Source organism: Megachile rotundata, chromosome 14 (genome assembly GCF_050947335.1).
Source record: "Megachile rotundata isolate GNS110a chromosome 14, iyMegRotu1, whole genome shotgun sequence".
Lineage (NCBI taxonomy): Eukaryota > Metazoa > Arthropoda > Insecta > Hymenoptera > Megachilidae > Megachile > Megachile rotundata.
The window spans coordinates 14,429,281-14,443,008 of NC_134996.1; the positions used below are offsets into that span (position 1 = coordinate 14,429,281).

The 13,728-nt window shown below is 35.5% G+C and overlaps 3 protein-coding genes across 6 annotated transcripts; all 3 read right to left on the reverse strand.

Annotated features, from left to right (window-relative positions):
• Positions 1-466: 466 nt before the first annotated feature.
• On the reverse strand, positions 467-5,021 carry LOC105663951 (uncharacterized). Of its 4 annotated transcripts, none has more exons than XM_076539676.1 (11): positions 4,613-4,972; positions 4,241-4,503; positions 3,949-4,164; positions 3,636-3,795; positions 3,421-3,489; positions 1,961-2,220; positions 1,690-1,878; positions 1,143-1,404; positions 975-1,043; positions 820-909; positions 467-753 (listed from the first exon to the last, which is right to left on the reverse strand). In XM_076539676.1, the coding sequence occupies exons 1-11, from the start codon at positions 4,895-4,897 to the stop codon at positions 637-639; spliced, it is 1,980 nt and encodes a 659-aa protein (XP_076395791.1). In that variant the 5' UTR covers positions 4,898-4,972; the 3' UTR covers positions 467-636. The 4 variants fall into 4 exon arrangements, with proteins under 4 accessions (XP_076395791.1, XP_076395788.1, XP_076395792.1 ...); XM_076539673.1 differs by having other exon boundaries at positions 3,543-3,795; positions 4,613-4,967; XM_076539677.1 differs by lacking the exon at positions 820-909 and having other exon boundaries at positions 950-1,043; positions 3,543-3,795; positions 4,613-5,021.
• Positions 5,022-5,625: 604 nt separating this feature from the next.
• Positions 5,626-7,914, reverse strand: LOC100879325 (helix-loop-helix protein 1). The gene is made up of 3 exons (XM_003699997.3): positions 7,816-7,914; positions 6,457-6,706; positions 5,626-6,282 (listed from the first exon to the last, which is right to left on the reverse strand). The coding sequence occupies exons 2-3, from the start codon at positions 6,582-6,584 to the stop codon at positions 6,129-6,131; spliced, it is 282 nt and encodes a 93-aa protein (XP_003700045.1). The 5' UTR covers positions 6,585-6,706; positions 7,816-7,914; the 3' UTR covers positions 5,626-6,128.
• Positions 7,915-9,401: 1,487 nt separating this feature from the next.
• Positions 9,402-13,710, reverse strand: LOC100882760 (Diuretic hormone 44 receptor 2). Its single transcript, XM_012296358.2, has 9 exons — positions 12,004-13,710; positions 11,547-11,881; positions 11,252-11,346; positions 11,034-11,196; positions 10,486-10,648; positions 10,279-10,409; positions 10,104-10,195; positions 9,907-10,045; positions 9,402-9,821 (listed from the first exon to the last, which is right to left on the reverse strand). Exons 1-9 carry the CDS (start codon positions 12,089-12,091, stop codon positions 9,546-9,548), a joined length of 1,482 nt encoding a protein of 493 aa, XP_012151748.1. The 5' UTR covers positions 12,092-13,710; the 3' UTR covers positions 9,402-9,545.
• Between the last annotated feature and the right edge of the window lie 18 nt (positions 13,711-13,728).

A 13,728-nucleotide genomic window follows, 5' to 3' on the forward strand; every position in this document is an offset into this window, starting at 1 on the left:
CGAACCTCGTTTTTTGTATTTTATTATAACAGAGTGTTCTAAAAAAATGGAAACGTATATAATTTTTAATGCTTGAATAACCTATTTTCATGTAGAGCTTTAAAGCTATGTTACAATAAATTAAGAATCTGTTAGGAACAGGTCAGAGTAGAAGGTACCTTTACCGAATTACGAGCTATCGAGTTTCAAGATTACCGAATTTCACGGACTAACGCCTCCATCTGGATTCGTATAGGGTGTAGTGTAATTGAGGTATCATCCCAGTCCGCGTTCTAATTGGCGGAAAATTGTTAGGGTGAACACTGAAGATGCTTTAAGTACTCTGGATACAAGATTCCAATTAGAAACATTTAATTTCTTTAAATGATTTCTATGAATTTTAATTGCCTTTTGTATTTTATCTTGGGCTAATGAGTATTGTACATTTTTTAGGAGAAATAGCGACGTAGAAGAAGAAGACTCTTACTGCTTATTGACTTTTAGTTGATATATTTTTAAATTTATAAATTTCAATTCTTAAAGTTTAAAGTATTAGAAATTTCCTAGTTCATAAAATCTTAAATAAAATTTAATAACTTAGACAACTAAAAATTTAATATGCAAGTGATATTAATGTAATTGCAACTAAGAGCAATTTCAAAGTGACTCAACTGCAGCTGTGTAATTCCTGTTCTTCAATGTACGAACAGATTGAATTACTGTGTCTCCCACTTGAATCAATATCACAAGATATGTAGAGATTGATTGGATGACCTGAAAATTAAGAGAGGAATTGAGATTACAAATTGATAATTGAATAAAAAGAGCAGATGTACATACTCTTAAAAGGAATGAACGGTCCATTGTGAATAATCCATAAACTGTAAAAGTCAGAGGGTTCTGAACCAGTTGCAGAGTAAAATTTCGAATCTGTAAATATGTTTATTTATTAATAAAACAATTTCCTTACATTTACATGCTTAAAGGACATTCACCTCTGCTCTAAGTATTTTGCAGGCATATGATCCATAGAGCTTGCAAATAATTTGACCAGTGACTATAGCCTGTGAAAAATAAAATATCAATACATGAAAAATATTTATTGGATACTTCTCAGAACTTGATTCTATTAAGACAAACAAAATTATTATGCAAAGCTGTACCTGACTGTTGACTTTACCACAATTATGGCTTGTGATGAATATTTGATATCCAAAGAATATGAGTATGATCACAGGCACTACTAACTGTGAACATACTTGTAGCATTGACATGTTTGCAGTGGAAGATATCCATATAATTCTGTAGGTTGCGTAAAATAAGGTTGTAAGGAAAAAATACGCGGTGGCTATCATCATAAGTAACTGTAGTCCATATGTATTACTCGCTGCATTGGCAATTTTAAATAATTCCAGGTGTGAACGTCTTTTAAAAAAGAAACAAATGTAGTTGAAGCTGTTGACATTTCAAAAAGACAGTATTTGCGTTGCATTTCTCTGTACATTAACAGCACTTTGCGAATACCTCTTTCACTTTCATGTTAGCCTAATACTTTATTTTTAGTTCGCTACGGAAATTGCTAGATGGCGCGAATTGTGATCTACCTCTTTTACTTTCATGTTAGCCTGTTACTTTACTTTTAGTTCCGAATTCAAACCGCCAGGTGGCGTTGATTTATTTTTTAATTTTTACGTAATTTAATGAACTCACTTTACTATACTCATCGTTACCGCGTTTCCTTTATTCCTCCGAAAGTCCTCGTCCTCGAATGGGTCGAACATTTTATTATCAAGATCGTAGTTCATTCTCATGATCTGTTTCTTCCGAAGCATATCCGACTTCTTCGTTCGTATACATCGAAGAAGACCATTCAATTGTTCGAATCTCAACCTGAGGTATCTTATTTGCAACAGTAAAAAGGTAAGTAATTATACATCATTAACAGCGAAAGAAGAAGGTTAGCCAAAGAAAGTAGTTCTACCTAATCCAAACACAGAAGGATACATTGCACGCGTTGACGACTATAAATGAAAAATTAAAGAATAACGCAGAAAATATTGCCTGAAGTAGTGGTAAGTCGATAGATGCAACTGGAAGTATCGAATAAACAATAACTAGCGTTGTTCCAAATCCAAAATGGTAAAATTGAAACCAGTAGATCGAGTTATATTGTTTTGGTAAACCTATCTTGTCCAGGGTTTGATCGTAGTCTTTAAATAGTGCGATCATCGTTCGTATTTTCTGCGAACAAATTGAATGCACTGAAAAGGTTATTGGTGCAACTAGTTACGTATAAACTTCGTTGCAAGATTGTATTTGATTTTATAAAAATATACATTATCAGAATCTCAGATATTTCCAGATATTTTAATTTAGAAATTTTTTAATATTTTTCTACATCTTTTTCAAATCTTCTAATTTCCCCAATTCCTAAATTTCTAAATATCCAAACTTCTAAATCTCAAAGTCCAAATCGAACTTACCTTCGCCTTGATCCTCGTTATAACAATCAACGCGAGGGCCACAATCGCGTTAAGGATATACGATATATGAAATAGTTCTCGATTCAGAAAGTAGTCTGTTTCCATTTCCATGTTAGCAAAGAACACAGAAATGAAGTAGCATATTTGTATCAAAATTAGTATATAAAATCCCGTATAAATATACTCGAAACATTTGTACAAACGATTATTAGAATTTTTAAAAACGCCAATTCCAACAATGAAGTTCATTATGATCATCGGTCTGATCGCTTGATCGAACGTTTTTGGCTCGAACATCGTTGAAACACTTCGAAGATCAACTCTCTACTGTTCAATATTCGTTTTCTTCATGGTTGTGATGATTATCTTGTCATGTTCGTCGAAGTTAAGTAATGAATATAAATTCATCACTGGATCAATATCGCTGTAATGAAATGAACGTGGTTTCACGATCATTATTTTGATAAGATGCTAAGAAGTTGATGACGAGTTTAATGGAATTAGGTAGTGAGATGTATTTACATGGAATGGTGAATTAGTTATTTGTTCTGTGGTTAATTAAGTCTATTGTAATATATCAAACGGTACAATAAATATGTAATAATTATAATTTAATTATAAATTCCTTTCCTTCAGATACGTATACGTTTCTTTACGTCGTTGGAGTAGTATTTACAAAGTCTTGTTGCGTGGATTCTCCAATTTTGCTAAACTGTATTATAATGATCAGGTACGTCGTTACGAAGCCCACACACTATAACAATTAATTATTATTTTACTATAACAATTATATTGTCTGTACGGGAACACTAACCCCTCGTAGAAAGTTGTAGTTCAAACTAAAGAAATTGATCCTCGACTTTCCTTGTCGAGCATGCGATATTTGCAGAGAAAATTGAAGTATCTACGAACAAGTTCGAATTATACTATTTATTAATTAAAATACTACTTGTTTTACCTCTTCTTTTAATTCCGTGTCCGCTTGACACAAAGCGAACTCGTGGACGATCGCTGTTGCTTTGTTTGCCTACGCAAATGTCACTTTTATTATACTATTATTATCATTATTATAGTACATACCTGTTTCATTGCATATTCACAGTCACGAGTGACTATGCACATTTTCGTGAAATCGAAGATTGCATCGATTATGAATACAGTAAGTAAGTTTACCTCCGGATTCTTTATGGACATTGTTTTACGTACTTCGATGCATAAATAGTAGCAGACTATAGTGACATACACCACTGTGTTGGCAGACACTATCAATAATTGCGAGTCGAAAGTTTTGCTTAATATCTTTGTTACGCAACACAGTTGTTGATGCACGAATCTTAAAAATAGAAATTTCTATCATTTTCCTGATGAACAGACTTCAGTGCATATTCTTTTACAAGAGTATTCTTAACATTTAAATTCGTTTAAATTTACAAATTTACAAATTCAAGAAGATTTACAAATTTAAGAAGATTTTCATTTGATTTACCTGACCTGTCGAAATATCGTTTTGGTGGACTGTGGTCGGTAGGTTGAATTAAACGCGAAATTTTCAGAAGAAATTTTCGATCGAGGAGAATAAGGTTCAAGCTGATCGTGAGAATTTTGAAGGGATTCACTGATCGTATCAACATCTTTTCGATTATACTTGACGAGAAGCGCATTCAGATGCTTATTCGTCTCCCTAAATTTTATTCCTATCCAACTATAATCCATAAAAATTATTCCTCAATATTTGTCTATCGAATTTTGTCGATTTTGATAGTTCTGTAAATACTCACAATACGTTTGTCTTGAAGTCAAGAAGCAAGATCCATCCAACACTCTGTCCATACGTATAACTATATAAAGTAAATGCTATGTATATTAATGATTTATTTTTTAACCATTTCACGTATAGTGCGCATACTACGATCATGGCGCAAAGCCAGAAGCTTGCAAATATCACGATTTGAAGAAAAGCTCTGTGGTAGTTATGCGTCGACCCCAATGCTTGTAAATCTTCTTCCACTTTGCGAAGGAGTTCTTTATACCTCAACACATCCTGGAAGGATTCTATTACATCTAACGTCCTACACGTTACATTCATAAATTTCGATTCTAAGTTTTATTCACACTTTATATTTTTTTTATTAAAAATATTGGTACCTTACCTTCGAGTGATACCAACCCAGAATCAAGATGCACGTAAGTCCGAATAAATAAAGTATTATCATGTATCTGTATACGATGCCTTCCGTTTCATAATCTAACTGAGAGAACTGAGCTAATTCGACGCAAAGTATGATCGCGACAGACAAGCACAGAACGGAAATATTGTACAACCAACTGAAGAAGAATTTGATTTTGTTTTCGGGTCTCGTAAAATTTCTCAGTGCCCATACGCGATTTATCACAGTTACAAACGCGGTCGCCTCGTTGAAACTCTTCGTAGTCATTTTTTAATAATCTTCCACGCAAAGAATATTAAGTATATGACAAATTGTTCAGCTCTCTACTTTCTTTGTTCGACTAGAATAAGAGTCGACATCGCGCTGACATTTTCGCGATTCATTCGGATAATGAATCCATTAGATAATGAATTAAAAATGGACTTCTGCTTTGACCTTCAGCTATCACTTAAGATGATTGCTCGAGTTAAAGATTATGCATTTTGTTGAAAACACGATCAAATGATATGGACAAGAATTTTATTGACGGTTCGAACTGATAAACGGGAAGATTTTAGGAGAGATAGGGTAGTTTTGTCTCAGGTGTTGCGGGAAAATCAATACTCGTATCGAACTCTGTCTCCTTGCAATTTTCGTTCGCGTGACTAAAATTATAGAAAATTCAAACAAAACAGAACAATGCCTACAAGCTTACAAAAATCTTAATGTGTCTATAAATCGTATATCTGCAGAAAGTGTACAATATCGCAATGAGTGTTCGTAGATTACGTTTTGTGCAGGAAGAAAAAAAGAAGAGTAATGGAAACGAGAAAGGAATTCGATGAGCCGTGAAGTTGATTCCTTCAGTCTCGTTTGATCGCCGGTAAACAGAAAAGTGCATTCGATTGCAAGAAGAATGGTCGTGACCATTCCACAGGGCGAAACAGAGGATTTAGGATACGTGTGAGTTGGGGTGCGATGATCCCCCGGGACACTTCTAATCCACGAAACAAGATTGATTTAAGAGTTCCAGGGCTTAGACGATTTCGAATAGTTGCATTTCAATTTTATTATACGTATTCGTAAACCATTAATGATACAAAAATTCTATAATACATTGCACTAACTGTTCTTATATTTCATAGAGTGGCTCTTGAAACATTTTTTAGTGGGATCGCAAAGAATCTATTTACAAATGATTAATATTATTAACGAATATAATAATTAACGTGCTCTCAAAGAATTATATATAAAAATTTAACGAATGGAAATAAAAAGTGCACTGGTAATTTTACAATATTCTGAATATCGCTCTTGAAATAAAATAGTCATTTCGTGGGTTTAGTTATCGAATTATTTTTGTCATACACGATAAATTGGACACCAAAGAATTCATTTTGAACCATCGTGGAAACAATGTTTTAAAGATGTTTCATCCGTCTGAAAGTTGGTCCGATCCAAGTGTCACGACACTCGAGTTCTGCAAAAATATAATCCTCCCTTTGAAGAAAAAGCTCGTTCAAGCTTCGAGGACATGATTCAGATAGGCGATATAACAGATGGCCAGTCGCAGGATCTCGATTTTCGACAGCTTCTTGTCCGGCGGTAAAGTTGGCAGGAGCTTTCGTAGTTCCGCGAAAGCCAGGTTGAATGCTTCTACTCTTACTCGTTCTCTAAATCGTCAAAATTTATTTGCTATCAAAATCTCAAAAGAATGTAGAAATAGACTGTCTAGAAAGAATGACGAATCTTTCACATATTTTTACTAAGACTTATAAGATTGTGTGTTCTATGAGTTATGATATTTAATAAAAATATTTTTAACATTTTCTATAGAGTTTTTTTACCTCGTTGCATGTGCTGTTCGATATTTCTGCGTCGCTCTCCTGCGTCGACGTCTTTCTTCTCGCGAAAGGGTGCCAGCACCCGGTACACCCACCCCGTTCACCACCACACCGTGTCCACCGTTCGCCATTTTCTCTTACCGAGAAAATCTTGAGGAAAGTTTTCTTCTTAAAATTTGGATTGCCTCCTAAGTCCGTCTCGAACGAAGGGATTTTAGGGAAACTGCAGTTGCACGCGGAACGTTCATTTTTTCTGTAGAGTAAATATTGTAATTGTTCATTGTTGCCGCAGTATTTTCAGTATGCAATTTTCAAGTGTAATTCAATTTGACAATGAATTTGATCACACAAATAATATCACTATTATGATAGATAATAAAAGAATTTTATTGAGTAACAATTTTAAGATGTATCTCGTTAAATATTCCTGAACCTTATATTTTTATACGCAGTGGATTTGGATCAATTATTATGCTTTTATGAGCCACGTCGACTGTTGATTTAGCAGCCTTCGTACCCCTAAGGCAAACCGAGAAATCCCACAGGAATCGAAATTCTGGAAATTTGTCCAAATACTTTTGTGTCGGAAAATAATGGGATGATCAAATATTTGCCCATAAGGTGGTACAGAAAGGGTTGATATTTGTTTTACCCTTCCATTTAATATTATAATACTTGAAGAAGAATCGGAATTTTTCTACAGTGACTTAAAATTAGATGGTTAATAAAATAGAGTGGAAATAAATAAATCAGAAAAGGACCACGGACGATGTTAAAGGAAATATAGTTTCGACACCCATGGGGCTCTTAAATTCGAGGCAATTCGATGGAATCCGACGAAAGGTAGGATTGTATTATTCAGAAAAAACCTTGTCCCTCTATTTCTTCTCAATTATTCACGGGGAACAACCCCCTGGTCTCGTTCGATCTGATTCTTATGGTAAACCAGCGATTCGTATGGACATCTCGCGGTTGATTTAATATTTTAAGAAAAGCACCAGATTTCGACACATTTTACTGCCGACATTTCTCTTCATCAGACTTCGCATAAATTCTAATTTTTGTATAAAATGTATTTCTGCAGCGACAGGAATAATATTTTTAAGGGGTAGTTTTTAAAAAATTTGTCTAATTTTATAATGGAGACATTTTCTTCCCCTCGTTCCCTACTTTGTATATTTCTTGAAATTTTTCTCTTGCACTAGTTTGCACTTCCTCCAGTTATATTTATCTCATTTTTATAAAAATGAAAATTATATTGCCCGAAGCATAGAATCCTTGCTTCCACTATTTTCACTTTCAAACAAAACATATCACAATATACAGTTCCAATTGTAACCCCATTTTCTCCACAATATTTACCTTGTTATTATAATAAAAAATACGAATTGAATGACTTTCACTGATGAACCTGTTCAAGGACGACACTCCGCGAGATCAGCAACGTCTCTGATAAGATCTGCGACGCTCGCCGGGGCAGGTTGCACCCCTGCAGATCGAGGATTATCTCATCTCGTAAACCACGCCTCCGGAAACATCCCCTCGTTGTTCATCCTTCGCCAGCACATCGTGTCTTCGTCACGCAGCATCCCTTAGATTCTCCAATGAAATTGCTGGAAAACAGGGACGAGACCGCCCCAAACTGGCCGCCATTCTGTCGCTGACGAGAACGATGGAACGTTTTGCTCGTTAGGGATGCGAATGTTCGAATGGGTGGACCATTTTATCGATCATGCGACTTTCCTGGGCTCGAACTTGCGATTAAAGGCCTTCTTCTTCAGGAAGCTGTTTAGTGCTATTGTGTTATTTTTTATTTGTCATTAATTCTTTGATTGTCATAATTTAGTGAGAGGCAATTTTTAACGTTCAGCGTTGTTGATAATTCTATGGCGATGATTACTGTTTCTGTGTATTAAATAGAAATGTACTGTGTGATGGAGGGTTGGAACATATGGGGGTAAGTTATTTAATAATTTAATATGAAAAGGAATTATTATGGGGAATGTGGGTACAAATTTTATTTTAGCACCTAAGTCCCCAATGAAACTATAGAAAACTAGCTGCTAATATTTGAAAATTTACAATAAAAGTCTTAACTCTGACACTTGTAAAAAAATACCTACAAGTACAACAGCTATAAAACACCAAACTGAAAGGGGGTTGTTTCTATTATTTATCCCTGAACAATTTCGCAAATTGTCCGAACAAATTACAAGACACGAAAGGGTGATAGAATATCAAAAGCAAACGTACGTTGATAATATACACGTTACGCGAGAGTGACACGTGTCTCGAGTATATCTGTAATAAGAGACGAGATGAGGCAAACCGCACTCTAATCGACTGCTCTCGATTAATGTTTTCTGTCGGCTGTCGGTGTCATGAGATAGTTCACGCTTCATTATTTTAACCCCTCCATTTTCAATGCCTTTTCGCACCCTTTCAAGACACGTGACTTTTGAGGGGCAGGTTTTGAAAAGGGGATGAAAGATTGACTTTGATGAATTTTTGAAACAACGAGTTAGGGTAATGGTGAGGGGTGGTTGTGATCAAATTTTAGATAAAGAAGACTGTCGTGAAGACAAGAATTAGGGTTTCAAATTTTCAGTGAAGAAAGATTAAAAATATGTAAAGGAAATTATTTATAATTTTTTTGTTCGAGTTTTCTGATTTTATGTTCATAAGAAATTACAATTAATTTGCGCAATTGAGTTCATCTGAAACGAAAGGTAACACGAGGGTGCAGCACAAACAAGGTCGTCAGTAAAGTAATCAATATTTCAGGACCAGTTGGTATACAAGAAATTTTTTCTACATTATCAACGATAAAAAGTTACATTTTTTGGTATCTATTTCATCATCACACTATTAAATTTTATTGAACATTCAAAAGACAAATGTTTAAATTAATTCGAAAAACGCATTGATATAAACTATTATATTTATAAAAAACAATACAATATTTGTATCTAAAGAAGTATTAAATTTATAATTAAACTTTTAGCAAGATTGAAATATTTGTGAAGTGCAGTGTGAATATTGCACAAAAGTGGGACACTCAGATAATATTTTAATCAAGGAAAGATTCTTATTTATCCCGTCTCCATTTCTAAAACATTAGGCCAGTAATCGTTCGATCTTCTCTCTGATTGCACCGTGAACAAATTCCTCATAGTCGTACCGGAAACCGTCGGTTGCTCGTAATCGTTGGATTGCCTACAATGTCGACTCGATATTCTTTTCCTCGATTCACGGCAATTCGAAATGCAAATGTTCACGTTCTTCGACCATCTGGCTTGCCATGCACGTTTTATTTCTGTCCTCACCTCGATGTTTAGCAGACAGTATAATAAAGCCACGAATGAACCCTGGAATGAGGTGTAAAACAGACTCAGTCGCAACGTAATTTAGTATATTGAAAATCTCGATAAAATTTGAAGACTGGAAAGTTACTTGGAAGGAGGCGAAGAACTGATCGCAGAAGAGCCAGACAAGTTCCACTCGATGATCCTTATGGTACGAGAGGCCCAAGAAGAGCGTGTAATGAGCGCCGAACAGGGGCACCAACACTAACGTAGATTTAGCCCACCTACTACATGAAAATAAGGGTTCATTATACACAGTATTTTAGACAGCGAGCAGTAAGTTACCTGTATTGCATTTTCTTGCGTTGCAGGTGCACGGAAGTTTTGAACTTGATGAAGAGTACTCGTACTATGTTGATGAACAGCAGGAAGTTGAACTGTCAATCATTCGATTACTATTATTTCTAATAACTTTTGAATAATAATAAGCATATACTTGAAGAAATTAGAAAGGACCTACCAAAGTTGATATCATAATCGGTATTCTAATCAGCAGGAACACGGAAGGATTATCGTGAGTGGTCCAACAAAGCGTGTCTTCTATTGTAGCGCGAATAATTATCCAAGGAACAACCACGAAAACAGGCAAGCCTTCGTTAAAAAGAAAAATGATAAATTATTTAGATAAAATGTATTTTGCAACACATTTTTGCGTACGAAATCCTACCCCATCCCATAAGAATGTATAAATTGATGGCTGCACTGTCGGCACAGAACGCAAGGACGACCAGATTGTGCAGATATAACCCCTCCATCAGGATCCAGGAATAATTAGCCACGATGAAGAATTGCCAGGCACTGGTGATTGTTTTGCAGATCAATGTCTGGAACTGATCGTTTCAGTGTTACCCTGGAAGCGAATGTTTTTCACCATCTTTCGTTTATTTTGTCTGCGGTGATCATTGAAGTCTGCGATTGAATTATGGAGAAGTGAATGATTAATCGCATCGATTATGACTCAGTTTCCAATAAGCGTTTTACTTCAAAAATAAACTTCTTATGTGGGGTCAGTATAAGAAGAGTGTACATAAATGATTACTTGGTATAAAGCTACATCTTGATAGAACAGTATCATAGACCAAACAGTATCATAGACTTGATAGAACAGTATTAGTAGACTAAATAAAGTCTAGGTTACATCGAGTCAAGTTTCATAACGAGTCAACTTTGCGATATTCAAATTATCTACACAAATGAGCTGTTTAACATGCCTACGTTTCGTTGCTTGATAAAAGCATTTTTATCCACATAGACGACGTCCACGGCTAGACCAACACCGTCGACGAATATCCAGTCTCTGATCAAAGCCATGAACGCTCTCATGATGAAAGACGCGAACAAGTGCATGTGTAGTCTGTTCCTCGGGTTCCGAAGTTTTCTGTAACGAACCGACATTAATACATTGCAGATTAAGAGGAAGCGTTTGTAATTACCTGAGAAGAGAAAATACTATCATCGCGATGACCAGCATGGTGAAGGACGTGGCGTATCCTATCTGGGAGACGATCCTGACGATAGGCAGCCACTTCTGTCGAGGAAAATGGAATAGTAATCTAGTAATCTCTGCACCCTTTAAATTACTATAGATTCCTATATTTTTTATAACATTGAATTGGTAAAATATTTTGTCAAATTCTGGAGACAGTTCAGAACTTGGAGTCAAGCAATTTGAAGTCAGCAGAAAATAAAAGTAAAAATGTTTGACTTAATTCTACATAGGATTCTTACATCTAGCAGGAAGGACTCAAAGTTCCCGTAGTCTCGCGAATGCGTCATCCCAATTCCCAGGTCCGCGATGGTCTCCATGAGATAACGAGCGGTGAATTCGTCGGACAATTCGCATAAGCTGTAATTACTCCCTGGAATCTCGTCCGCGTTCGTGTACCACTGACCATTGGAGAGACAAACTTTGGTAGCCATCGCGATCGCACGGTTGTTTGAGTGAGATTCGAGAGGACAGGGTAAAACCGCGGTTGTCGATGCCTTGGTGTTCGGCCAACATAGTAATCCATCGAAGTGCGGGGCGCAATAGTGAAGTGGGGTCTTCGACGTTACGTTTACATCTGTTTGGGATTTTTATTCGTTAAATATGGAAGCAATTGGACTTTACTTAACTTGACGCATCAGGTCACATATGAAGACACACCGTATCTGATAAAGAAATATAAATTCTGATGGAACTTACACTCGTTCATCAACTCGTTGCACTTCCGTTTCTCTTCGTCAAAGAACCTCTCCACCTCCAACAACACATCCGCTTCCGTCGTAGTCATCCTAAATCCACGTGTTCACAAACAACCACGAAACAGTTTCAAAGAAAAACAGTTAACTGTCTAAAACACCTAATATTTATAGATTCCTGACAATAAGATGCAAAAACACGTGTTTAGCGTCGAAATTCAACCACCATGTTCTGTTGCATTCTCAGAAATTTTTGAGTGAAGAAACCGATGCTGCTGTGTCGAAATCTGAACGTGGAGTGAGCAGCAAGTGGATACAAAGCCTGTTTGCAATGTTGCCTCGCCCTCCGTTTTCTTTTTGCTATCGTCACTCGGGGAAGGGACAAGCTGGAAGTGGAACGAGTCGACGAACAGTCAGGCAAGAAAACAAGGCTTTCGTACACACGTGTTTATCGGTGAAAATTGCTAGAAAACATTCCTAGTGTAAAAGTACTCGATGTACGCTCTTACGAGGTAGAGGGATGTAAATTTCCTAATTATATTCTAATTTGAAAATTTATTTTTATATAGAAAATATTAATAATTGTTCAAAACTGTAATTTAGCATCTTCTTTTATTTAGAGAGGAGTATCGATTCTTTTATTTCTTTTATAACTTTATTAAAGAAAAATTAGCGTCCAGCGAAGACTACTTTGCTGCTACTGTAACATATGAAAAAGAGAATAGAAAAGTCCCGTCAAAAGGAAACTATCGGTTTGAATAAATGGGAGATGCAAAAATAGAGATGGAAGGTGGCTATTTTCGGGGCATGGATACGAAAAGATTTTCTGTAAAGATAAGCAGATACGATTCTTTCTAAACACAGGCGAATACGTTTTACTTTCTGTAAAGATAAATAAATAGATTCCTGGCGCGTCAAAACGATTGTAACTCGAATCGTTTTGATTGTACATTTTCTTCTCTATTAAATCAATAAAACAGGTTCATAAATATTCAAACAATGTTAACACTTTCCGGTGTATGAATGAATATAACTTTGGGTTTTATTTTTTGAAACATTAAATTAGAAAGATAGCATGATTATATTCTGGAATAAGGATGATGTGTTGGCAATTTTCTTATGCAGTTTAGAGGACAAATATAATAAAACAAATCGATTGTCTACCAGAGGAATGATCCATCAAAAGGTTGATCGTCTAAACGTACTCTCGAGGTTTGTCGCCAATATTGATACAACTATAAAAGAGTGATCGATCATCGAATTGTACTGACGTAAAGTATGGCGCAGACGAGACCTCATTTCGGATATTAATAAAAGAGCAATATCTTAAAAATGCTGTCAACGTTACAACTATGTACTTAAAATTTAATCGATAAAATCGATGAACGCCTTCCATTAATCAGAAATCACAAATCTTATTAGCCTTCTTATCTTATTTTTACAGAAATCACAAATCTTATTAGCCTTCGGAATTGGGTCAATCCTCTACCTGAATATTTTCAACTAGAAGTCGAATGCACTTATAAAATGCAAATGCACTTTTCTGTATTCAGAGAGCAGTAAATGATCAGTGAATCAATCCTTTTTCAAATCAGTGAAATGCGTGGAAACGAATATAAGGAAATAGTGTTGTGTTTGACAGTGTTAAATTTAGAAAATGAAAGTGAAATATAGCCTACGGTTAAATTTAAATCGCCTCCGTTTCAGGGACCAGATATTCTAGAATTAA

What these genes read in the sequence shown, in the direction of transcription:
- LOC100882760 (XM_012296358.2), bottom strand. Translation starts at nt 12,091, where the DNA reads ATGACTACGACGGAAGCGGATGTGTTGTTGGAGGTGGAGAGGTTCTTT. An exon ending in ATACATTCTTATGGGATGGG is followed by an intron (nt 10,410 to 10,485) that starts GTAGGATTTCGT and finishes TTTTTAACGAAG; the next exon opens with GCTTGCCTGTTTTCGTGGTT. An exon ending in CGATTATGATATCAACTTTG is followed by an intron (nt 10,196 to 10,278) that starts GTAGGTCCTTTC and finishes AATGATTGACAG; the next exon opens with TTCAACTTCCTGCTGTTCAT.
- LOC100879325 (XM_003699997.3), bottom strand. Translation starts at nt 6,584, where the DNA reads ATGGCGAACGGTGGACACGGTGTGGTGGTGAACGGGGTGGGTGTACCG. An exon ending in CGAACAGCACATGCAACGAG is followed by an intron (nt 6,283 to 6,456) that starts GTAAAAAAACTC and finishes TTGACGATTTAG; the next exon opens with AGAACGAGTAAGAGTAGAAG.
- LOC105663951 (XM_076539673.1), bottom strand. Translation starts at nt 4,897, where the DNA reads ATGACTACGAAGAGTTTCAACGAGGCGACCGCGTTTGTAACTGTGATA. An exon ending in TCCTTCTGTGTTTGGATTAG is followed by an intron (nt 1,879 to 1,960) that starts GTAGAACTACTT and finishes GTTGCAAATAAG; the next exon opens with ATACCTCAGGTTGAGATTCG. An exon ending in ACCGTTCATTCCTTTTAAGA is followed by an intron (nt 754 to 819) that starts GTATGTACATCT and finishes CTTAATTTTCAG; the next exon opens with GTCATCCAATCAATCTCTAC.